Source organism: Leuresthes tenuis, unplaced genomic scaffold, assembly GCF_036924035.1.
Source record: "Leuresthes tenuis unplaced genomic scaffold, fLeuTen1.0.hap1 SCAF_17, whole genome shotgun sequence".
NCBI classification, from domain to species: domain Eukaryota; kingdom Metazoa; phylum Chordata; class Actinopteri; order Atheriniformes; family Atherinopsidae; genus Leuresthes; species Leuresthes tenuis.
The window spans coordinates 8,432,261-8,458,518 of record NW_027325371.1 but is presented as its reverse complement, the minus strand read 5'-3'; the positions used below and the strand labels follow the sequence as shown (position 1 = coordinate 8,458,518).

The 26,258-nt window shown below is 39.3% G+C and overlaps 1 protein-coding gene across 4 annotated transcripts in view; it reads left to right on the top strand.

Moving 5' to 3' along the window:
- srcin1a (SRC kinase signaling inhibitor 1a) overlaps nt 1–26,258 on the top strand; it is a 94,313-nt gene that overhangs the window by 37,456 nt on the left and 30,599 nt on the right. For 3 of the 4 annotated variants that reach the window (XM_072368776.1, XM_072368777.1, XM_072368779.1), the window contains exons 2-4: nt 19,032–19,061; nt 19,894–20,249; nt 25,479–25,505. In XM_072368776.1, coding sequence (XP_072224877.1) covers nt 19,032–19,061; nt 19,894–20,249; nt 25,479–25,505 — 413 coding nt within the window. Of the gene's footprint in view, nt 1–19,031; nt 19,062–19,893; nt 20,250–21,014; nt 21,528–25,478; nt 25,506–26,258 lie in introns of those variants that run through there. The other variant, XM_072368778.1, reaches the window with a different exon arrangement.

Here is a 26,258-nt window from a genome sequence, read left to right as displayed (position 1 = left end):
GAAGATAATGTCTTCTGGTTGCTTGTTTTGCTTTACCAACACAAGTGATATTCAGTTAAAATTGATTGAAAAACACAGGGAATCCTCACATTGAAGGTCCAAAAATCAATATATGAGAAGCACTTTTGCTTGACTTAAAGTCCCAGTAAAGAAAAAATGAATATGCATTCTGACTTTTGTCTCATTACAGAAAAACTAACCACCCAGCCAAAAATGAATGAATAAAAATGTATTGAAAAAGCAGTGCTCTCTGCTCTTATATGCCAAGGGTGTGTCCTCTGAGGAGCTTGGTTGACAAAAGTGAAACTGGCTTTAATGACTCAACGATTGTTTTAATCAAACCAAACCACTAAGGTGTGAAATCACAAATGCACACTTAAGAAAGTAAATCTTCCAACTTTTGACTAAACGCTCAACATTGTTCAATTTTGCAGCTTACATTCTCATTGCATGAAGGTACAATCAGTGATGCAACTGAGATGTCATCACACACTTGAAGAAGAGAGAGAGAGAGAAATTCAATCTGATAAAATTTGGCCGTGGGGAACATGTCTTTGGCGAGCTCCAACTACAGCAAATGAGGCGAGTGTTTGCAGTGATCCTAAACTTTCCCTGTAGCTCTGCTCAAAATTAGTCCACCAAGCATGTACTACTGTAACTTCAGTTCTCTAAGTAGTTGCGTAATCTTCCAATGTCTGCACTGCTGGGTTGGCTTTTTCCATAATTAATCCTGTGTGTGGGGCCCTGATTCGAGACCCACCTTCAGTTGTGGAGTTAGACTGTTGAAGAAAATAAAATCTCTTGACAGTTCAATTTCACCATACAGTTCAACGTGATTCACAGTCTTTTAACTAATATAACTTTATAAGAAACCATTGTCCAACACACATAACATGTTTATATGCAAATATCTGAATTTGCTTTATTCTGACTTTAAATTTTGAAAGCACTAGATTTCCACCAAAGATTATTAAACTAACAGATAATACTGTGCAGAGGCTGAATAAATGCGCACTGAACCAAAGATTACATTACTGAGGAGTCCCTTTAAAGAATGTAGCTTTACTTGGCCTCATTTCTCTCTACGCATGGTTGAAACGCTAGTTGAATCTCCGGAACTAGCTTGTCACGACCATGGAGAAGAGAAGACAAGATGTAAGAGTGACACTACTTGTGAAGAGACGGGGAGAGGAGATGATGAAGGGCTTTTGGCAGAATTTCTAAAAGTCCCATCTCACACTCAAAGTGAGGTTTCTCTTTGATACATTTCTTTTTTTCTTTGGAGTCACGTTGACATGACACGAACAGTCGACCTCTGGCGTAACTAGCTTTCTCTCTGTGGGGATCTGCTCTAAACACCAGTGTTCAGGTTATATTTAGAATCTATTAGCATTCACAATTTCCTTGAGCAAATGTTTTACTTGCACTGCTGCACTTGGAAATGTGTTTAGATGATGTTCTAACAAATGGATGCACCACAGACAAAATCACATAAAGAGCACATTTGGCCTATATGATCATTTTACTTAATATTGCACTGCGGTGGTACAATTTAGATAAAAAAAATGCAATTCTTCCCTCATCTCTATCAGTGAAGCTTTTGCTATTTCTTCACAATGTGATTATAAATTACTGCTGCTTATACAGCAACTTTTGCAACTTAATGTTTTGCTCAAGGACATTTTGTGTCAGTGAACATATAGAAAGATGGATATTTGATGTAAGCTAGAAATCATTAAGTCACATTCATAAATAAATGTCCATATCTAAAACTTTAATGTCTGTGGAGACCAACCTTTCTTAACTGGGGAATTATTAGAATTTTTGATTATTTGTTCAGCTAAAACCCTTGCATCAAAAAATAATCCGATATAATAGTCTTAATGATGAAAATGACAAAGGACTTTAATCCTCAAAATGACAGAAATCACCCAAATCCTTCAGTGTTCTTAAATAGGCATAAACACACTCTCTCTAGACATTAAACATTAAAATACATTTTGATATTGCTTATAGTTAAACAGCTGTCCTAATTTTTTCTGCAAATTCATCATACTTTTCTATCCTGTTGGTCATTATTTGTAACATAGAAAATCCAGATTCAATTTCAGCAATAAACATACACATTTCAGTATTACTTGCTGTCAGTAACCAGATTTTACCCCAAGAGGTACATTTTGCTCCGATGACCCAGAATTAAAGTCGACAAGCTTGTGTGCTGTATTAGTTACCTGTCAGTCCACATCCTGTCAGAGTTAGCCTTGATCTGGTGCTGGTTTATAAAAACCAAAGTACGGTACTTTGCAAAAGTCTACAGCCACCCCTTGTATCTTCAAAGTTAGCTTTCCAGTAGTCTTTTGAGCCTTTGACTTTTGTGCAGTCTAATCTTTTAAAGTGGTATTGGGCCATATTTCTCCAGTTTTCTTTGGACATGGGATTTTTCACTAATTTTCAGTCCAATCCTTTAACCTGACCATTGTAAAAGGAAACTTTCTTTTTCTTTTCTTTTTCTTTTTTTATGCCTCTTAGCACTGACCTATGAATCATCCAAACATCAAAAAGGGAACTAACTCAAGAAATAAACCAGTGGTGAATCTACACATATAAGGCCGATAAGCATAGAACCAATTCCAAACTGTACAATCTCTGTTTGCCTTATATACTGTATTCCCATTGATGCTGTGGTGTGAGCAGTGTCAAGGCCCTGCTCTCTTCCACAACAATGCATACACATTTAAAAAAATCACTGCACCTATTTTCTGTTTTCCTGACAATATAAAGAGAGAATGAGGGTTGATCTAAGACTTTTGCACACTGCTGTATAACATGTGTAGAATTTATTACTTAATCCTGCTGTGGAAGATTTTTATCCACTTGAGGGCAGAGGATTCAAACTGTGAAAACAAATTTAAGTGACCTTTCAAGTTGCTTATTTACACATGCAGAACTTAAAAGTCAACATTATTAGTCATTTAGATATGTGTTAGTGACCACCTGGTGAACGTAAGTCCAATGTGTTCTCCATTTTTGATCTCTGCCAACTCCTGAGGAGAAATGTGGGATTTTTGCGCCTCCTATGTCTCTACAGTATTTAGTAGAAACTTATTAATTAATTGTAGTTGATCTTTTTTGAATCAGCACCACAAACAACACTAATGTCAGACTGTTACATATCTATCAATGATCTTCAGCCTCACTGGTCGAGTTACTCTTTTATGAATAATATCTGGAGTCATATTCTGCAGCCTCCATTTTTAGGTTTTATGTCAGTTTATAGTTGGATGATAGCTGCTTGTGCTTAACTATTTGCCAGTGGATTCAGGTCATGATTGAGCCATGGCTCTGAGCCTCCTCCAGTCATTCCCTGAGCTCAGTTACAGCTTTATGTCTTTATGAACCAAAGGCACTGAGGTTAGCAAGGGGTCAGACATAGGTTTTACGAGGATATCTGCTGAGGATCAGGCAGACTGGATTTGTGGAGCTTGAAATGGTTTGTGAGAGTGACCGGAGGTGATGGTAGGAGGGCAGTGCTGTAGTCAGAGGTGCAATCTACAGATGGAGAAAATTGAGCATTTTTACTTATCTGCCACAGTGGTTCAGAGGGTTGGAGGCACAGCAGGTCAGAACCAACCAAACAAAAAGTTATAACCAGGTGGTGACTGGAGATGAGTGTTTTCTTGTTTTTTTATTAAAATAGTGTATCTTGACTTTATTAAAGACATGGATTTAAAGGAGAGGAAAGAAGTTGAAGAAAAAGCCTTGAATAACTGACAAGCTTTTATGCATGACCTGGAAATAACTCAAAAACATCTCACAAAGCATGAAGAGCTGTTCAAAGAGAAATTTGAAAACAAGGGAGAAGGCAGCCAAAGAGCATCAGGGAAAGATAAAAACTTTGCTTTTGAAAAACTGTCAAAGAGGTCAGTGGCTTCTACGAGGTCATTTCATGAATGAGGCTTGTCCACATGAGCGATAGACTTTCACCGGCTAGATTATGGATCAGTCTGGAAGTTGATAATAAACGCTCCAACTCATCAAGTTCAATGACTTAACTGAAAATGTCTCTTGTGATCAGACATTTACTGATGCTTTACTTTTTTCAGGGACTTGCAAAGACAACAAACATACAACTCAGTGACACTGTTTATAACAACAATGTAGATAAATGTCAGCCTTTCATAATCTCATTGTAGTAACAACTACAATGCAGTGCTTGAAAATGAGAAAACCCAAACCCTAACCCAAAAAGAGTCAGCAGTAATGATATGAGATTTATCAATGTTACTTAGGAAAATAAAATGCATATTTCTCATTCTCTCCTAAACAAACAACCTGAAAAGGAATTTCTTGATGATTTATTGATTAGATCGGTTCTGTGTTTGTTACATTTTGTATGCCTGAAATCAAACAGACTGCAGAGCAAATTTTGATGGAAGTTGCTGACTGATAAAATAATGTGCTCATTTTGTGGAAATGAGCCTGTTTGTCTCTCCACCCATCCTCTGGGAGTTCTCTTGTGAGATTAATGTTTTGCCGTCAAATCTTTGAATCCCTCATGTCAAACACATGCTCCCAAGCCTGTTTATAACTCAACGCCCACTCATAATTACTAATGAGTCTCTGGGTGACAAATTTTGAGGATACCTTGCAAACCGTGACTACTCCTCTCCGTTCCCTTTTTCCCCATCACTTATGTAGCCTCCTGCCCCAATGCCTGCTTCTTTCTTAATTCTATTAACATGTAACACCTCATCATAGTCCACGTCTCACCCACTCGCTTTATCAGTTCCTCCCTTCTTTACCAACCTCTTTCTGCCAGTGACAATATATTCCCATTTTACTTTGTGGCTCTGTAAATATTCACCTCTGTAGTGAACCTCTGTCACTCTCTCTTTGTAGCTGCCCTTGTCTGTCTGTCAATCTCCATTTCCTTCACTGAGTCTCCCAGCAAGTTGTAAGTCTGTCCTTGTCCTTACTGGATTAGGGTGGGGTGGGTTGAGCTGCTCTGCCAAGTGCTCTGGGGCTCCAGAGCAGAACATTTAGCAACTGCGAAATTCAAGTGCGATGTAGTCAACAGGTGGCATGCAGAAGAATGAACTATTACTAAAAGAGACATTAATAGATACCTCCATTTATATTAAATGTTAAATTAAAAGCATCCTGCTTTAGCTTCATAGCAGTTGTGGTAAGAAGTGTATGTGTGTGTGTAAGTGTCCAGGAAGTGGTTGGTGTGATTGGTAGAAGAATTTCAAAAAGCTTTTGGGGAAACCTTACCCAAATTACTGATGGTAGGATCTAACTCTTTTGTGGTGTTTTTCTTTGATTTTTCCTAATTAAAGATAGGGCCGTTGCAATCACCTCAAATTTGTAATACTATGGTGCTGGTAGGACAACCACAGAGAATGCCAAGCAACTCTCAATGCTGCACAGTTAAATGTTTTTCTTTGGTCGTGATTCAGTGTGCATTTAACAGTCATTATTCAGTGACTGTTAAATAAATGCTCAATAAAAACACCAGTATTCAGTATTGACATCAGACATCAAGTGACAAAACCTGCTTGATGGACCCTGGGTGTATCATATCAAGGATCTCCAAGCAGTCCTTTGCTGGTGGCATGAAGCATTCCCGGGAGTCTGAGTTGAGGTGTGTGAGGTGTGTTGATGTCCAGCACCAATGGGACTCTTATTGTTTACCCTGTCTGCTACAGAGGGCTGTTGCCTGCAACCATCTGGGGTCTGACATTTGCCATTGCAAGTTTGTCTTCACTCAGTCAAACCAAAATTTGGCAGAAATGGTGAGAAGAGTTTTACTGTTGCAAACTGTTATTGAAGCAAATTATGCCCCTCCCACCACCCCCAGAAAGACTAAAGTCCCAGCAGCAAAACAGCAGCTATATATGGACGTGAGACACACTCACAGCACAAACAGTAAATCAGAGCAACAACCCACACGTTACTGATTGTTTCACAGCGATTTAGCTCTAAACCACACAACACCCTACCCCATAATAAGATGATGCATCAACAGATTTTTTGTAAAAGTCCACTTTCTGCCAACAGAGCTCGCGTATGTGTGGGTGCATTTGTTTGTGAGAACCAGTGAGTCCACTGATTGTTGATTTATTATTTTTTTTATCCTCACACCTCAGCTACATAAGTGCTGTTTTTGGTTAATGTCTACACACCTTCAAACCTTATCCCCTTGTCTTCTAAAAGGGAGATAACAGCAAATGTGTCTCTGGGGAGAAATAGACCCATACATACTTATAGTGGGCCATGAAAATGTTCTCACAGGGATTCATTTGCATGAGTCATTAGTCTTCATATTGTTGTTTTTTTTGTTGTTTTTCATTATTATTATTAATATTCTACCTGATTTGCCATTAATTCTCATTTAACAGGTCCCAGCCTGACCTGCAGTTTTACCTTTCCTCTGTGGGTGGGACTTGTTTACCTATCTGGACATTGTTTAGAACACAAGGCTTGTCAGGGGGTTGTCTTTGTTGTTGTCGCAGTGGGCGCTGCGTTGTGTTTGCAGTGACAGCTTGTTAACGTCTAACTCGTCATCTCCTCCTCTTCATTCGTGTCAACTGGCTGCTCTTTCCCTCTCACCAACACTACATCCCAACAGAACTCCCCGCATCCATCTGTACTGCTGCCACGCCTCTTCATTCCTCTGCTGCCCATATGCATGCTTCACCGTTGCAGACGGATGAGAGAAAGAGGCATGCAGAGAGCAGTAGAGGGAAGCGATGCTTTAAGCAGCTGTAGAGTGAGCTAATGTTAGTGTACACAAAGATCAATAGATGTGTGAGAAATGATTGGAAAAACAGTCACACACAATGTAGCATACATTACTGCATGGGACCATTAGAGTCTAGAGTGTGATGTATAAGATCGCCATTTAGAAATGAATCAGCAAGATGCACAAATGGAACTTATTCAATTGAGTCGGGTATTGCCAAAGAAACACTGTTGAATCACTGTTCTTAGAAAGCGTTGCAAAAGTTAACCTGAATAAAAGCAACACATGATGTCATTATTTATCTGAGATCATGTCTTTTGAATGCTTTTATAACGCTACAGCTGTTTGGAGGACAAAACATCCATCCATCCAATTCTATACCCGCTTAAACTGATTCAAGGTCACATGGGGGCTGGAGCATATCCCAGCTGTCATTGGACAAGTCACCAGTCCATCACAGGGCCACACAGAGACAAATGAGACAAACAACATGAACACTCACACTAGGGCAAGATATGCCTTACCAAATATTTTTATTCACAATATTTAAAAAAAATAATACAGCAACTCTTGTTGTATATAAATGATGTTTTCTATGGTTAGTGTAAAGTTTTCTTCACACTCAGACTTCATTTGCATACTGCTTTTTTACGCAAACAGTAAAATCAATAAAAACGATAACTGAAATTGATACTTACAATCTCCTTTGCATTTAATTTTCAATCTATTTATATATAGATATACATATATACATATATATAAACAGAATTTAGTTAGAGACCAGACAAAAAAAACTAGGCTACCATAAAATAAACATATATACCAAAAAGTTTGGAAAAATAAGATTAAGCAATGCACATCTGTTGTTGTTACTTGTGACTTTAAATCTAGATTTATTAATCCTGGATCTCATTTGAATAATCGAGGACTTTTTAAATTAGGTGTACTTTCACATGGCAACTAAGCCTGTGTATTTGAATAAAAATGTGTATAGAAATGAAAATAAGAATCAACAATACACCCCACAGCTGTGAGCTGTGCAGGCAAATGAAAATTAGTGAGACATCAGTTTCAATCCCAAAGAGCGTAATAGTCTCAGTCTTGCCAACCCTATAAAAATTTCTGGCTCCATCACTACCTCTGCAGCCCTCTGTGAAGAAAACAATTACTCTAACACCCCACTAGGGACTGCTGTGTGTCGTTTATCTCCCATTCATACTGGGATCATAAAAGGTATGACAAAACTCAAAACAAGCTGAAACACAGAATTTTTCTGATCTGTGTCACTACTTCCCCTCAAATGCATCTTTGTATTGGTGAGGCTGTTCTGTCTGATCTCACTGTCCTCATAGATCAATATACTATCTTTAGATGAAAGGAATGAGTTTAATTTTAATACTATTAACTTTACAAAACAAGACAGCTGAAGGAAAATCCTCCTTCCTTTTAATTTCCATTCACCTTCCCTGTGATGCAAACTGACAGTGAGCAGCTTGTAGTTGACAAATGATGATTTGCATCACAACACAGATCTGTGTGCCATGTTGATGTGGCCACTTGTGATGTCTGCTGCCCTGCTTGTGCCACAACTGTCACAGGCTATGCCTCTCACCATGATGCTAGTGTAACCTTTAATTGTACGCGTGTATGTGACTCCGTGGATGCTGGTGCTTGCTGCAGCTTTTCAGAGCAGCTGACCTGTTGCTGAGGCAACCGATGTCATTCTTTTCTAAGATAATTACTGGTTGTTTTGATTGATTCTTTTTGTTTCTTTCTCAGCTTGATGGAGGTAATTTTTGTTCCTCCAGCTTTTCTTATAAAAAAAAATGTACTGGCAGCAACAGCCCAATTAAACTGTCAGGATAATTCCCATCAAAGAGAGAAATTGCTTCCATAATTCTTATTATTTTGGGAAAAGCAGCACTTCTGTGACTGCATTTTCACCCTTCCCTGTAGAAGACATGACGGACTTATTGTTTGAACTGAGATTCTTAGAGTAAGAAAAACAAACAAACTTAATAACAAGTCATCCTTGTTTTTCTGGTAAATCTGTTCATTTTAGTTTATCTATATGGCACCAATTCACAACAGACGTTATCTTAAGGCACTTTAAAGATACAGTCCAATACAATATTTTTATAATCCAACTCAATCAAATTCATGATAATCCAAATTAGTCTAATTCATTCTCATTTTGTCCATGATTTAATCCCCCATTTTGACCAATTTTAACAGAAAGAAACCTCCAGCAGGGTCAGATTCAATGGAGTGTGGCCAGGGATACGTGCCGAGAAAGAAAAAGATCAACAACAGTTAATACAGGAGAGTAAAGAGTGAGGAGAGATACTAAGAACTCCAGTACTGGAAGCCAAGGTCATGCCATCTAGAGTCATGGCTTCACAGTGTTTTCAACAACTTTTGTCTGAATTTAGAATCAGAACAAACAGTCATCCAGGCTTTTATGGTTTTATCTGGCCTTGTGGATAAGTATAGCTGAGTGTCATCTGCATTGCAATGCCATGTTGTCTATTGATAATGATAATTACCTAATGGAAGTATGCACAATGTGAAAAGTTTTGATCCAAGCACAGAATCCTGTGGAACTGCATGACTCACACTGGTATGTGAGGAAGATTCTTCGTTTACATGAACAAACTAGAATCTATCAGATAAATATGACTTAAACCGGGCCTAATCCGATTCCTTTCATCCCAATAACATGTTGAAGCCTCAGAAGTAAAATGTTGTAATCATTTGATCCAGCAGGACAAGCACAGACACAAGTCCCACCATCAGAGGCAAAGAGGTGATCCCTGGTTACTTTCCCCAGTACTGTCTTTGTGCTACTATGTGCTCTGAATCCTGACGGAAATTCTTCAACTCTCCTTGGTAAAAGGATGGTGTGTATATAGCATTTTCTTGTAGCTGTTTAAGATTGTTCTTATACTTTTAGTGCCATATTAGTCTCATCTTTGGCACACATAGTTTCATTAAAATACCAAAAGCTGCTCAGCATGAAGATGCTAAATGGCAGTCACCAGTTTCTACTGTGCATCAAGGTGTTTTTAAATGGCAAATACCAAGCTCAGCACTTGATATAAAATCCAGCACAATGACATTTTCAAATCATAATGTTGCTGAGTGGAATTAAGCTTATTACTGTTTCACTCATGGAGATGAATGCATCCTGGCCTTAACATTTCCCCTGTTTTGGGGCCCCTCTCCATCGCTGCTTACATCTGTTCTGGTAATCATTTAATCAGTTCATATAAGGGATAAATTAATTTTAGGACCTAATGTAATTCACAACTGTGATTGATAACCTGTGGCCAGAGCCTATCTAATCTGACAACAAATGTGCTCCTGTGGGAGGTTGCTTGTTAGGTATGTCTGTTGGCTCTGTCTGGAAGGGAGAATGGCAGCACGCTAATATTACAAGATGCTTGGAAGCAGGTCTGCTGGGATGGTTTGTAAAGGACTGCATGTCAGAGCCAGCTCAGTAATCCTGCTCTATAAGAGCAGTAACCTTAACAAGCTGCTGCTTTACTAGCTGCAGGGATGACAAGATTCAGTGCAAATTGCACATCATTAGGAAATCTTTGGCTCACTATCTTACAGAGGCACCATAATTCGGGTTTTCACTCTGCTGAAAAGATATTTGAATAATGATAATCTTGTTAAGGGCATTAGTTTGGCAGTTAAATGTTTTCTTAGATACAGAAATAACAAAAAAAGTAGATTCTGTTGCAATTACCTTTGGTCTCCACTTGAGTGACATGTTAGCATATTTGGCATGGGAACTTGTAATTTAATAAATTTTGCTTTAATAGGAAACAATAAATGAAATTATATGCTATTCTGATCTTGGGCTTTAGTGTTCGCAGTCTGCCACAAAACACTGAAAGCTGACTTCCTGTCATCATTTATTTTTATTTTTTGCCTTGCAGAACTGACAAGCTCACAGTTCAGTTGTTATTTTTTCGTTCATTCAGTTTGACATGTCTGGGTTCCTTCAGAAAGTGTTGATTTATTCAACCTGCACAAGGATGTTTTGCAATCAGCCTGAAGCTGTCAGCATGTTGGTGTGTGGGGTAGAGAAACAGGCTCTGACCAGCAACAGCACAGCAAACCCTAAAGGCACCCTTTGACATAACAATTCTACTACTTACGGTATGTAGTTTTGCATGCAACTGAACAAAATAAAATGATTTTTTTAACGTTTGGAGCTCTTGATTGAGCTAGTGAGTAGCCTTTTTGAGCAAATTTAATTTTACGTGAATCTAGTTTCACACTAGTCATATTCCTGAAGTCATGATGGAGAAAAAAAACCTTTTAACATTGATGCAGCAAAACTAGTTGCAACAAAGCTAGATATGTAACAGCTTGGTCTGTTTTGAGTAAATGTTCATGTTTATTTGATCATTAAATTGTTTTTAGATTAGTCTCTCAGTGTGTTTTAATTACTTTACTACTCATAAGTTAATAGACTCAACAACTTCCCCTTACTGCTGTCTTCCTCAAGCGTTGCCCCCTCCTTCATAACTCTTCTCATCACATTAATGTGTTGGCACTCAGATAGAGAAGGCTTCTTACATCTTCTTTTTATGTTCTCTGACTTTCCCTGAAGTACTTTCACATAATCATATTTTAGTTAGTGCAACATGCCAACATGCTCCTGGATGGCTGTGTGCAGGTGCTCTGTTAGGGCCTCTGGGACAGATAATTACATATTAGATCTGATTTAGAATAGAGTTCTTGGCAACCATCATCGGGGCTCTTCTGTCAATGGTGACTTCCACAAGTGTTTCTGTGGCTCCCCCTGTCTTTTAGTTGCAGTGGTGCAGTACAGTAGCTAGAATGCCTTTTTGTTCATGTGCACCTTGTCTTTTGAGGGGCAATGTCCTCTGGTTATGAGTGTTTTCATCCTCTGCCTGTGTACGCCAGGCTGAGGAAAATCTGTTTCTCCATCCTTGCCCTGATTCTGTCCAAGATCTGTCCTGAAATGTTTTTGCAGAGCTTTATACACATTTTTGTTTGGTCAGAACGAATAACATTTCAGTGGTATTCATGCAAAGCTTTGTCATGTGTAAAGAATCTTATTGTAGTGTGTCATTTATTGGGTCACTGTACTGGGAGGTTTCAGTGGAAAGCAAGATTTTTCTGTAATACATCTTTATTTAGAATTTCAACATGCAGAGCACTTCATGATTGTCAGAGTTTTGTGTATTCTTTTGTTTGTGGAAACAAGAAACGACAACTGGATGGTACCACAGGAGCTGTTGTTCCCCAACTGTCTTTTATGGTTTGTTTAGTTGCTGCTTTCATCACTAAGCTCACAGGCTCAGCACTGCGCTGTATTTTGCAGCTCTGCTGTCTTTCTCTGCCTCCAAGTGTTGTTGTTTTTTGTGATATTTGAAGAGTTTGGAGGGATGTGATGAGTCAACGAGCTCAGGGTGGTTTTAAAATGCCCCTTGTGGATCTGAAATAGCTGAAGGTGAATATATCAAAAAAGATGCAGAGTGGCTGCTTCTTCATTCATGCTTCACTTTGCATACAGAAGGTTCTCTGTATCTAAACCACTATAATATATTAACAGACAACAGATGATACTGTAGAGGTCAGAGGCCTTCAAATCAGATGATATGAATTTGAGCCTAGATCGCATCAGGGATGGGCTTTGCTAATGTCTGATGGACGACCTTTAATAACTTACCAGCACCAGATGCTGTTCTGTTCCTGACACTGTACTCTAATGTCCAGGATGGCAGGATCGGGCAGGAAGAGAGATTTCCAGCCAGGATCAATAAGGTTTCAGATTAACAATGATAATAATGGATGGTAGATTTGTCTGGTTGTCTGCACATTTCAACTTCCACCTCCAGTTAATACCTCTATCGTGTATGTGTGAGACTTTTTTATTGTGTAGGTTTTGTAGTCATTCTTTACATTGATAGCAGCAGGTCAAGTATATTATGTAGTCCTGTGAGGGGTTGTCTTGTCAGCAACAATCTTCTTGAGATATTGTAACAACTCAGGTATTTGAATGTGTAATGTCTCCACTTTATTTCATTGTGTTACAGAATGAGAAGCCTCTAAACCTGAAACAGAAGTTGATACCTTGGATTTTCATCATCTTAATTGCTAGATGTGTTCATTTTTCATACATTTCTTGATATTTGAATTGTTGTTCCTCTCTATTTTACAGTGTTAAGTAGACATAAGAAATATGAATTGTTCTGCACTGGTACTAAGGATACGTACACGTTTTTTTTCTTCATAATTTTTCAGAAAGCATTGATTTAGCGCCCAAGGTGGTTCAATCTAATCTTCCTGTTTTGAACCAGTTACACTTTTTTATCTGAGAATGTTTTTTTTAGGTGGAAATTTCAGAAAATATAGCCTAGGGCTTAAAAGCTTAAAACCTGAAATAGATTTTTATCTCAGTCTGGGAATGAATTTCCACACTGTTGTATTTTACATGATATCATATCTTTGGGGCTTGTAAGTGTATTTTCCTATGTTGCTCACACAGATCTCATTGCATGCATTTTTTTGAAAAATCTTGAAACCTGCTTCAGATTTGTAATCCATTAAAAGTACAGTTTATTTGCTACTTTATTGCAAGATAGACATCAATAGTAAACAGGTTATTGTATGAATTACATCAGTATAAAATCATTAAATACTATGTGCTTTGTGGTAACATTAACACATTGTTACAATCCAAGTGGGAGTAAGTCAAGTAAAGCTGTGAAGGTATTTAACTGATGTTTCTGAGACTATCTGACTACCAATCAGTGTAATATATGACATGTGGAGATCTGAGGTCCATCTTCCTGTGGAGATACAACTCTTTGAAGTATCTCTGTGTGCCGGAAGGTGTGGAGCCCCTTTACTCTGCAAACATCCCGTTTTCCATCCATCATCTCTTAACACGATTCCACCTGCTTGTCTCCATCTGGCATCTTATTGAGGGTAGCAGGGGGCACCCCAGTGAGCTAAAAGTAGCAGCACTGATATAATGAGGTGTGGTTCGAGTGTCTTCTTCACACCCAGTGGCTCTCATGCAATGACTGACTGGATTTATCAACTGGCTGTAATTAAGGGCTGTAATCTCACTTGCTGCTGGACCGCAGACAAAGGTCGCCAGCTTTTACCACAAAGTGAAACAAAGAGGTGCATTATACCGGTTACATCCACCTGTTTCTCTCTTTCTCTGTGACACTAATACATCATATCCAGCATTTATCCTCCAGTTCAGTTCACACATACTTGTTTCAGCTACAGTCAGCCTCAGATGTGTTTCACTGGAGTCATAGCCAGCAATAATTGTGTGTTTGTGCCTCTGTGTATTAACAGGTTCTATTTTGGGCTGCCTCCACTGTTTTTTAGGGAGACCTAGTTGAGGAAAGGCAGAATTTGTTGGTAGGAGATAGATAAGACGGACATGTGCCTTTATTGTACATGTTTTAATGATCAACGGGTGTTCCTATCACCCTGTGTGGAGCAGCAGATTGCAGTTGTCTGTGTGAGTTTAGTGTTATGCTGCCTGAAGTGTTATGACTGCCTGGGTCTGTTCATCTAGCAGCACAGACATGCATGCTGACCTTCTCCTGATGGCTCACTCTCACTGCCCAGTTGTCAATTTCACCCCTTTTAACTCTCCTCACATGGAATAGCAGTGCCTCTGAGCTTTCAGAGATTACCTTATTGGGAAGAAAAAAAGTCAAATGCACATGCCTCCTGGGTTATGTGCTTAGTTTTTTGTGTTTTTTTATTTTTCTATTATCATTATCATTTTTATTCTAGCCGAGCCCCTCATTAACTTTAACCATGTATCAAGCACAACCAGTGGGGAAAAGTGTCAGGAGAGAAAAAGTGTCTCTTTCAAGTCTTGTTATGTTTGTATTCTGGCTACCTATCCAAATATCTGCTTTAACATAAGGTCTGTGACACTTTGCTGTCAGCAAGACAAGAGTCCCTTATTTTTGTAGGATTAGCAGAAGAGCAGCATCATTGCAGAGCATCATCAGCTAGTGCATGAGCTGATTTCTGTGTATCAGCTTTACAGTATTTCCATCATCTACCAGCTACCATCTTTGTGTGGATGATATAGTTCACAGCCGAACTGTAGCTCCTCCTTGCGTTGTGACCTGCAGGGTTGTTAGAGGCCTGGTTGGTGGTTTTTCAGAATGTTATTTTTAATCTATACTGTGTTCTAGTAATTTGTTTTAACTGTTCCCATTGGAGCATGTAGAGTTACAATTGCCAACAGCTTCAGGCTTGGCTTATTTCCTTTTGCCTGTAGCCTTAATAGAAGAGCCTGATTTGCACTTTGCTGTTCTTACCGGCTTCTGCTCAATTTTTCTCCAGTTCAATATTCAGCTGGTTTCTCTGTCCTGTGCTGTCACAGTCGGCATCCCACAAGGAGCCATGCCCCGTTAGCAGTAAATTAGGCTGTGTATCAGAGGGAATAGCTTGCTTTGCCTTCCCAACCCATCTGCATAACACCAGACCTTGCGAGGTGCAAAGATTTGGGAGAATCTTTACAGGGAAAACAAAAATGTTCTCCTTTAATAACACAGTTACTCTTGGGGAAAAAAGTCAGCTATCTCAAGAGAGATAGCTTAAAAACAGCATCTCACTGGAACAAAGAGGGTCAGAGAGCAACCAGCAGGATAGTTGATGGAGATCTATGTATTTTTCCCTTTCTTCATCATTTATTGATTTTTTCACATTTCTCTGCTTTCTGGTGACGCACAGTCTAAATCATATTAATCACACAAACAGCAAAGACAAAGAAAGCCTTAGTAACACAAAACTTTGTTTGAATGTTCACATACTACATATTTTTCAATCACAAAGCCCTGAAACAATTGATCTAGCATAATTGATTTGATTGATTGATCAGGGCTTACTTTAATTAGTTAGTTGATAATCAATTAATTCCTTTTGCCAGATTCTTATACAGTATGTGAATCGTCCCTGTTTTTTCTTGCTATATAAAAATAGTCTAATTAGGAGGTTTTGAACTCTTTGTTTGGGGAAAATTAAGAATCTAGTATGGTCTTTTTTTATTATTTTGCAGAGAAAAAAAATGATAGCCTTTTAGAGATATTAAGATGGAGATTAATTAGTTGTTAATTACTCATTGAACTCCTAATAGATATTAAATGCAATTACAATGGTGTTTATTTAAGACAACTTTGTTTTATTTTGTAAGTCTTTAAACATGCAGAAAGTATATATTTGAATTTCCATCCTTCCAAATAATGCTAAGTTGGGAGCCACAAACTGCAGCTGCATATGTGACAAAAGGACAGACTCAAATGTCTGAACTACCTGTGAAATTAGATTTTAAATCCAGAGCTGTAGCCTCTAGCTTTCTTATCATTCCCTGAGACATGAAGCCTCTTGTACACTCTCCACTCCCTGACCCACTCGTTTTACATCCCGGCAATATAAAGCTGCCTGCCACTTCCAAATCCATCAAAGCACCCAAACCACTCTCCCTGATTCTCCATACCCTATGACTATGCATATAATGAGCAGCATCCTCTATTCCTGACTTGAAAGTCCAGCTCAGTTGGTGGCTGTGAAGAGGGGCGTGAAAAAAAAGCTAATTTTGGCTTCTGAGGTAAATGGTTCAGGATTTGGCTGTAGAGACAGAATATTTCATTTGTGTTTTGGTAGTTATTGTGGGTGAGTTGGCAAACACTTCATGTTGTCAGCTGAAATCCTTTAATACATAAATAGCCCTCTGAAGGCGGTGGGAACTGACGACTCAAAAAGTGAAAAGTTTAAGAGATTATGGCGCAGTGAAGACAAATGTTAATATTTATGAGGAAAAAAATCGTTTGGTAATTACTGCACAAGACCACAATAACTGTCTGCTGTTTGATGAATCATCTACAATCAACAGGATGGAGGACGTGTTTCAGGCTTTATTAGTTTTTTCAGCAAGTGGAGCTGAGCAGCTTAATCAAACTGTTAGAAGTTTTTTGTTGGTTTCTTGCCTTGCGGTATAAATTTCTTTGGGATAGTGATTTCTCCTCTCTTGTTTGTCTCCTCTTAGCTCTCAGAGCCCACCATATCAGGCTCTTTTCTTTTAGACAGGTTGGGTTGTTGCTCAGGCCTCATTGGCTGAGCTCACAGATCTTATCAGTACTGATTTCAGGCTCCTGTTGTCATTCAAGTCCTAAATTATTTAGTGGACCAAACTGATGCACCATTTTCCAGAGGCTCTGAAGCTTTGCAGTTGCTATTTGCCCAGCTACACACCCAGACTTACTGACAGACATTTCTGTCTTGTGATAATGTTTTTTTCCCCCAGAAACGCACCCCATCTGGGCTATTTTATGTATCTTTAAATGACACTTTCTTTGTGTGAGCTCTTACAGATTGCTTTGGCTGTCAGAGTTTTTGTCTGCCAGCTTATGTAGAAATGTTTTCACCGTGAATGACAAACGTAAGACTGAATACCCTGTTCCCATTTTCTATTCTTACTTTATAGCCCACACAACTTTTATCTTGACTGTATTTAAGATGGGGGTTTGTATACAACTTTGCAAAGTATCTCAACAAACTGCAGTTTGAAAAGTTGTTGGAGTTGTATTCCAAATCGATTTTATAAAGCAAAGCAGAGTTTATTCTTTTGGCAAGTGTTTGCAAGCCTGTCATTTGAACACCTGTTTTGACCTAAAACTGTTTTACCCAAATGGCTGGGGATCTTTCTCAACCTCAACCATCTATCTCTCCTTGTGCATTTTTTCAAGTACTTTTGATTTGAGACAGCATCAGCACCATAGAAGAAGAGCTACGGGAGACGGGCTTAAATAGAAAAAAATTATATGAATCTTTTTTTCTTTTCAGGAGCCACAAAGCTGAAATTAGGACAGGGTTGCAGGGTGGTATGCTGTAGAGCTCTGGGACTTGCCAGCAGCTGTGGGAGGGGATGTTGTGATGAGCATTGTTTGTTAGTGGTGTATTTTGGCCTTAAGAGTTATAATAAGTTTGAATGTAGGCCAGTTATATAGGCTGAACAATATGTTGGCCTTAGTATTGTACGTATTGCTCACCTGTCATTCTATATTATTTTATGTTATTTGTTATTTGTTATTTTCATCTTGCTAGTGAAGTTTCTGTTTAGATTGGCTCAAATATGTAACACTAGTTAAGGTGCAAAAGGCACATTTGTTCAACAAAGAAAACTGCTTTTCAGTCATCTTTCATTTTGAGTTTGGGTGAAGAAAAAAAAGTTACTGTAGCAAGATAATGGTTTAGTCTTTGCAGCTATTTATTTCTTTATAGGCAGAGTAGCCTACTCAGCTTTTTCTTGTAATTGTGGATGCTCATCCTCAATAACAAGCTAACACACAGACCCAGCTTTTCTCGTCATTGTAATGGGACCCTTGAGTGAAGTCCTTGTTAGCTGATGCACAATAAGCTCCAGTCTAATGAAGTGTAAACCAGAGATCTGAGTGGAGGCCAGATGAATACGGCCGGCAGCCATAGAGTGCAGTGGAGAACTCAATGCTAATACTATTAGCCAGGAGGTCAGTCCTTTCTGTCTCACCCCTGCACAGTTTATCAGCACTTCATAATGTGAAAGATGTATGGATAGGGTGTTAAAACTGCAGATCACACGTAAGTATTATAAAGCAAAATAATTATAAAGAGAGGTGTGTCCAGAACAAACACAGAGTTTGATTTCAGCTGTCAGTCACAGACCTTCTACCTTTAGCAGACCTCTGTGTTGAAGTTTGCCTCCACGTGGCCGGCTTCTTCTTTCCTCTGCGTTCATTTGCAGTCCATTTGTTGCTTCTGCCTTAAGGAGCCTCTCTCTGCTGCTCACTCACTCAGCTAATCCTAATGTTGCTGTTGAGAATTTAATGTACAGATAGTCCACTTCATTCAGTCCTATCAAAACTCAGCGCTTTTAGTTTAACAAGTGTTAGTTTTATTATCAATCTGTGAATTGATTGATTGTATACACTGGTGTTAATTGCTATGATTTCTGTGTACAAATGCATGATAGTAATCATTCATCATCCTGCAGGTTATTGTTAGACACAAATAGCATTCCTGGCAAACCATTTCCTTGTGTGTTTACCTATACAAAGCCATTATAATGCATATTTGATGCATTTACTGGTTGTGATACAGAAAAAGTGTTATCATTTTTTGATAATGCTTTTCTCATAGTCATGTGGCAGTGCTCTGTTGTGTTTGCTTGCAAATCTGGGCACAAACACACAAATTAACCCTTGGCATGTTTCTCTTTTAGCCAACACCGGGGCCTGTTTTCCCAAACAAGGTAACTTACTGGGTGAATGGCTCCCTGCTATTGCATCTTATGTTCACTGTCATTTCAGTCCCATTTTTTGTGTAACCGTGCCATTTCCTTTTGGCTGTCTCTGTTCCTTCCTGTGTGCCTTCCACCTTGGGCTGTGTTGTCTGTCAAGTAGAGCGCTGATAAAAGGTCAAGTGCCACCAAAGAAATGGGAGTCCTTAAAAATGGACAAAGGGAAGAGTAAGTTCTAGGACAGACAATGAGAACATTTACAGAAAGAGTCAGAGGGTATAGAAGGGTGGAGAGAATAATGGACAGAAGTTGGTGAGAGAAGCAAGAACAATGGCAGGGTTCAAGGAACTGTTACTTCATGTTCCCACCTGACTTTCAATCAACTCAGTTCCAAATATTATATATCTGTTTCACAAGATAACAATGAGAAGTACTTAATTAAAAGCATGCATATCATGTGGAATATCCTGCAGTACGAATTCAGTTAAAGTCTTTTTTTGCAATATTCTTTGTTTGATCCACTGCAGAAGCATTTTGCTTTTCTCGTTTTTCTTCCCTTTACAACTTGAAATCAATAATTCTGCAAGCACCTGCTCTGTCTTGGTGGCAAGTAGTCTAACATCCCATCCCATTTCTTTCTCTTTGTCTCTCCTGTCCCCTCTGTGCCTTATATTTTCTGCTTCATTTGTTTCTACCTATGGGTGCCTGCTGTGTGTATGTATGTCTCCACCATTAAATTTCTCTGCTGCTTGTGTGGGTGGTTATTCACCTCTTTCTTGTACACTTTCCACCCATTCTTTTCTCCCCTTATTCCTCCTTTCCCTCATATGTCTCCATACCTTAGATCCTGAGCGTGGTGGCAGTCACATGATCTCGACAGATGACTTGGAATATCCACGAGAGTACCGGACGCTGGGCAATAGCGCTCGACGCTTCTCCAATGTGGGCCTGGTACATACATCGGAGCATCGCCACACTGTCACCGCTGCCCAGAGCCTGGAGGCTCTGACCAACCTCCACAAGGCTGACATGGAGCGCAAAAGGGATGCCTTCATGGATCACCTGAAGAGCAAGTACCAACAGCAGCAGCAACAGCAACAGCTGCAGCATCCACACCACAGCCCCCACCACAACCCACCATCACCCTCACCCTCTCACGCCAGCATGAGGGGCACGTCAGAGCGGTCTGCGCGAGAACAGGTAAATATTGTTCCATTATTAATGACTGTATTATAGGTGGCCGTTTAGGTATGTGCATCATTTTTAACTCTCATTTTAATTTATATATGATACTTTTGGTACATGGTACCTGAGTATATCATAGCTTGCAGCGTAAAGAAAAAGTACATCAATGCAACAAAAAGGCCTGTTCCCAGTGTTGTCCTCAATTGATGGTAGTGGCCATCAGCTACAAAGCAGGTGCTCCTCAAAAGGATTTAGGCTGGTCCAAATTCCTGTCAAATGACATACAGAGTGAAAGCAGCCTTTGCCACCAGGCTTTGTGTGTCTGAAGGCAGATCCTGCCATATTTTATATAGAAGGGTAAAACTTGTTGTAATGAGGTGTGGAAAGAGCTTAAACATTTTGAATGTACGTATACTAATTCCATTAAGGATAATGTCTTTTCTCTATTCTTTTCTGTTTTGTCAATCCTGATCCTCTTCCACATGGAGTTTGTTCCATGCCTGATCTCACCGCAATGCACCGCTCACCTGCACTTTTCTATTTACCACATATGCATATAATGCCCGGTACACAAGCTTGCTCTCTTTGTGTGTGAAAACCACTGCTGAAAAATTCAGCGTAATGACGTGACAGAAAAGCACATGAGGGGAGAGGGGGAGAGTGAAAGGGATAGAGTGAGAGAGAGTGAGTGAGTGAGTGAAAGACAGGTGGAGTCCTGGTTGTCATGGTAACCTCTCCCATATATGGCAAGTAGGGATATCACATTGCAAAGGTCAGCTTGTGTAGAGAAAAAGGAATTGAATAATAAAAGAGAAGAATGACGAGTTGAGGGCAGGTGTTTTATAAGAAAAAAAATTGAGGCAGCCAACCATAAGTGAACAGATCCTGAAGTGACAGGGCATTTTCACCACACAGGGGAGGAAGCAGCAGAGCCCAGGATTCCTTGTCATCCTGTGGATGTGTAGAGCATGGACAGCAAGGAAGCAGGGAGGGCAGCGCAGCAGCCAGTCAAGCAGCCTGCTGATCAATTAACCAGCACCAGCAGGACCCAACTACCCATCTGTGAAGGAGTTAATCGGCTGGTGTTGTAATGAATTAAATAAAGACTTTGAGCCGCATGTGCAACTGGAGAGCAAAACAGAGAGAGAGAGAGAAGGAGATTGAGTGAGGAAGAGGGAGGTCGGTAAGGGAAACAGAGGGAGGGAGAGGCGGGCAAAAACGCGATGAGGATTTGCTGCACCTGACGGACAGACATGATGACTGGGGTGGTGGACAGACACAGGTGCACTGCAGGTGAGATGGAACTGGAAGCTGAAGGCTGCTGTAAGCAAGTGTGTGTCAGTGTGTGTATGTATGGGGGACAAGGATGTGCTGGCTGGGATTAGATTCCATGCCTGTTTGTTGTAGTTGTTGTAGTGACAGCGAGCATATGCTCAGCGTGCAGAAGCCCAGACTACACAAAAGCTGAGTGGACGATAGCTCAGAGCTTTTTGTGGTTCTGTTAGAGTGAGGTTTGATTTGCCATGCAGATAATATGTGTGTTTTAATGGGTTGAGAGGCTTCTGTGATGCTGACCTAAACTAGATCGTAGAGTAAGAATGATTGAAATTGGGGGTAGGGGTGCAGAAAGGATGACGACATGCAAGAGAAAGTGGAGGGAGGGGTGGAGTGAGTGCAGCCTGCTTTACATGCAGGTCAGGTAAAGCAGCGCTCTGCTCTGTGAGGCTACATCTCTCTGTTGGAGCTCTGTGGCTATGTCCAGTCAGAGCACTCACACATTCAAGTGTGTGAATGCACAAACAAATGTCAAAATTTAGGATTGAGAATCGCATACATCTTCCATTTGGCTAAAAAAGTTAATAAGATAGCAGCTGACCATATAGAACAAGATGCTGAATGTAACTTCTGGATAGAAGATGTGATTTGATTGTAGTGATGAATGCCATGTTGGAGAACAGTTACAGGGAAATGTTATACATTCAGACAAGCCCTCTCCAGTTTGTTCTCATAACAGTATTTGCAACTCAAAGTCCAAGTTCAATTTGCCTGCCACTACTAACAGAGCAACAGTTAAAGGGGTGTGAATGTGTTTACCTGAGAGCTTTGAGTCTCATTAATGCAACAAACGGAGAAACAGTGGCACAGACAGGCACACAAGACACAAATCACAAAAAATCGTTAACATTGTCTGAACAAGTGAACAGCAGTTATTTATGATGCGCCAATGGTGCCCCTGAGCTGCTGTCAGTTGGACAGACTGTCAGTGACAAAGATTCCCAGCCACATTGAAGAAATGACGAGCACATAATCAAGTAGTCAAGGCCAGTTTAAATCCAACGTGAAAAAACCTTGTGTACTAGCTTGTCCCTGATTCTGACCCTATTTATCGTTAACCTTTTACCTTTGTTTGAGAACTGCTTCTCTTCAGAGAGCTTTATCTAAATGCTATCGGTATCATAGTAAACATGCACCTAAAATATACAAGTCAGCACACAAAACCTACTTAATCTTAGAGTGTGCTGTTGATTCTTTCTTCCCACAATGCATTGCACAGCAGATATAGATAAGCCACTCAGCATTTGTTTTTCTCTTTGGGAGGTTTTATTTGCAGTGTCATTCCAAAGTTTACTGCTGTGTCCCAAAGGCAGACTTTATCTGTATTTGAAGCAACATTTGTGAATGTGGTGTGTTTACATTGTAAAAGAGCCGAAATCCACAATATTCACAAAAAGAAAACATACAGAAATATGCGGCTAACTCAGTTTGATTGTGTAATCTATAACTGTATAAAATTATGTTTAAGTTCATAGTTTTTCTGGAGACACTGGAGATACAGCTTATACATTCTATATTCTAGGATATAAACAAGTTTCTAGTTTTTTAAACTTGTTTTTTATTCACTATGTTCACAAAAAAATTATGTGTCCAGAAAAAAATACTAAAGGTTGAGTCTACCTGTTTATACACTGTCCCACAGCACAGTGCCATGCACAAAAGAAGGAAGTTGAGTCACTTATGTCTGGATTCTGCTCCCAGGGCCACCTCTGAATACAAAAACTAAAAGTGTTTCCACACATGCGCTGCACTGAATTTCTGATCATCATTTTCCAGAGGGGCTTCATATAAGAATGAAAATGTCCACAGAATTTGTAGCATTCGGTCCTGAATTATTGCTATTTTTACCCAATCGGTTTCCAGGTAAGTGCAGTGAGACTATGTGTGAACACATAAATGTGAACAATTCTCCTCTGGGAAATTCACAACTAGTAAGTGTTCATGCTGATTGCAGATTTTTTTTAAATTTGTGGTTATATCTTATCTATATATTAATTTTTGTGTACAGCATGTGAGTGTGTCATCGTATTCCTGCTGACCTGAGCTTCTGTCAGTCTTAGGTAGGACACTCTTGAAAAGAAGAAAGAAGAAGAAAATCTGAAGATGTGCTATTTCCTGCTTAAATGAAGTGTAAATGTATAAAATTAAAGATATTGTAGATTCATCAAAATATATGTAAAACTGATGTCCACACAAGACACCCATCATTATGACAAGTATGAAGTCTCATCCACATTTCTCAACATGCTCTAAATACAACATTGCCTCCTGTGCAATTCAACCAGAAAGTGCTCTGGAATATTTCCAGCTGTGAGAATGTATCTCCTGTGGAGCATTTTGTACTGTGAAGTACATGAATGAAAAACAACATACACAGGAGGTCTAGACCTGATTATCTTAAGTGTTCATCTATCAACATGGCTCATCTCTATTGACTCTGTGAATGATTGTAATTTTGAAGACATAATTGAAGACATTAATTGGAGAATGAAGACATTTTCAAGTATTATTTACATTTGAACACACTTAATTATCGTTATGCAATGGAAATTATACACAGCTTAAGTTTAAAGTCAAAGTTCGCTACTCCTATTTTTTCAAAACTATATATTTGTGTATGTTGATTTCTTGGACACAAACTGAGTACATTTTCTTGTTTATACCATGCTCTCTATTTATTGGCACCAATGTCCAGCTTTTCTTTTTCTGACTTTACATTTTGTTTTTGTTTTTTGCCGTCATTATGACCAAGAAAGGATGTACCAAACTGCATAAAGAAAACACAAAGAAATAGAGTGAGAGAAAAACAAATCAAGTGGAGAGGCATCAGGGTTCAATAAGGGAACGTAAAGTTTACGCTAAGATTACATAAAGGTAGTAATCACTGAAACTGCTGCGCTGATGCTTGTGTTTACAGAGGCAATATATAGTTTTGTTGGGACTGTATTAAGACTGAAGGCTGATAATGAAAAACTAACAGCTATCATAAATCAAAACCTGTCTGTCACTTTTTTATCCCAGCTCACAGTAATGTGGCCTCTGCAGAAGGGAGACTGAATGAGCTGAAAATTGCCTGGAGATAAGAATAAGAACTAGAATAAGAGTTTGGATTAGAATTAAAATTCATGAACTCTGACCGATCTTTTTTTTTATTATGTCATGTCATTTTGAGGTATTTCTAGGCCATCTGTGGCTTGGCCTGGTTTTAACTATGGGGTAATTATGGTTTAATAGAAAGCTCATTTCCTGAGGCCCCTGCCAGCATGCAAGTACCTTTTCTTACATGTCAGAGCAGCAGGTAGAGCAAGTGGACAGAGGAGAGATACAGCATTCATTGGTGAAAAAAGGCAGGTTCTGGTGAAAAGAGCACAGCAGGTGGATGGAGAATGAAAAAGACAGGGGAGGGAGCGAGGACGAGACAGAGTGGTTGCTGAAATCTGGGAGAGAAGCCAACGTCCCTACAGCAGAGTCGGCTGCTGTATGATTTGATTTCACTCTTTTCATTTCCAACAGCACAATTTGGTTTCAGGTACACTGTAATCTGACGCTTGCTAAACACAGCCGCCCCCTCAATTATAAACCAATCAAAGCTCGAGGATTAGATAGTCACACTAAATTAAGCTGCCAGCAGTATTAACAAGTTCCAAATATAACCAGAATTGTTAGAAAAGGAGCACATTACATGATTACCCTTACAACTCATGCTACTTTTTATTAAACTACTTGTTTCTTTCAATGTGTTGGTTTTAATGTAGATAATGTCCAAAAAGAATATTTAATTAAGTTTGTGACTGTTTTTTTTTTTAAATATTGTTTTTGTTTGTATAACTAAACAGAAGCCATTATCAGAGAAGTAATTTTTTTTCTTTATATCTCCTTCCCTTCCCTCTTTTGTCCTTCACAACACAGCAACAGCCCAACTACTGGAGCTTTAAGGTCAGTGCTGCTTGTCACAGTGTCACTGTGCGTTTGTCATTCTTCCATCCATTGTGTGTGTCTATGCGTGTGTCTTGTTATGTGGCATCACGTCCGGTCCCCTAGACACCGCTGTCTCCACAGTCTTCTTGTTCTTTCAACATCCTGCTCACATAGCTTCTCAGGGCTCTCTGGGAAGCATGTGCGTGTGTGTGCTTATGTATATGTGTGATATGGTATATGTGGTAGCAGAAGTGTCAGGCATGGCGATGGCTTAAACTTATCCATCTTCGTTTAATGCGCGAAAGACGATTCTCTGTGGATTTATGACACCTCTGTCAGCTGGCATTAATGGCTGAAAGCCTTGTGACTTTGCAGACGTATTACTGAATAAGTCATTAAGAAGACTTTTCAGATGTGCTGCTAAGGCAAATCTGAAATAATGCTTTGAAATTAGCAGAGCCTTGAAATATGGTTGGCATTTTATAAACTAGGGAACAGACATATATGCTTAAGTATAAATGCTGAATTAAAAAAAAGAAGTTTTGCTGTTTTTGAACTTGTTTTTCTGTGTATTAAATTTTGGCTTTATACCACTTAGGAGCTGGCAGAGAATTTTTTTTCATCTATACAGGACAGGTTATGAAAGAAAAATGTCTTGATGTGTGTGAGGGAAGCGTTCAGAGCTTATCTGAGGTGCAGTGTACCCTGAATCCATACTTGCAATATCGCTCATACAGGGTGGAAATGTCACTGAATATCAATATCCATTCG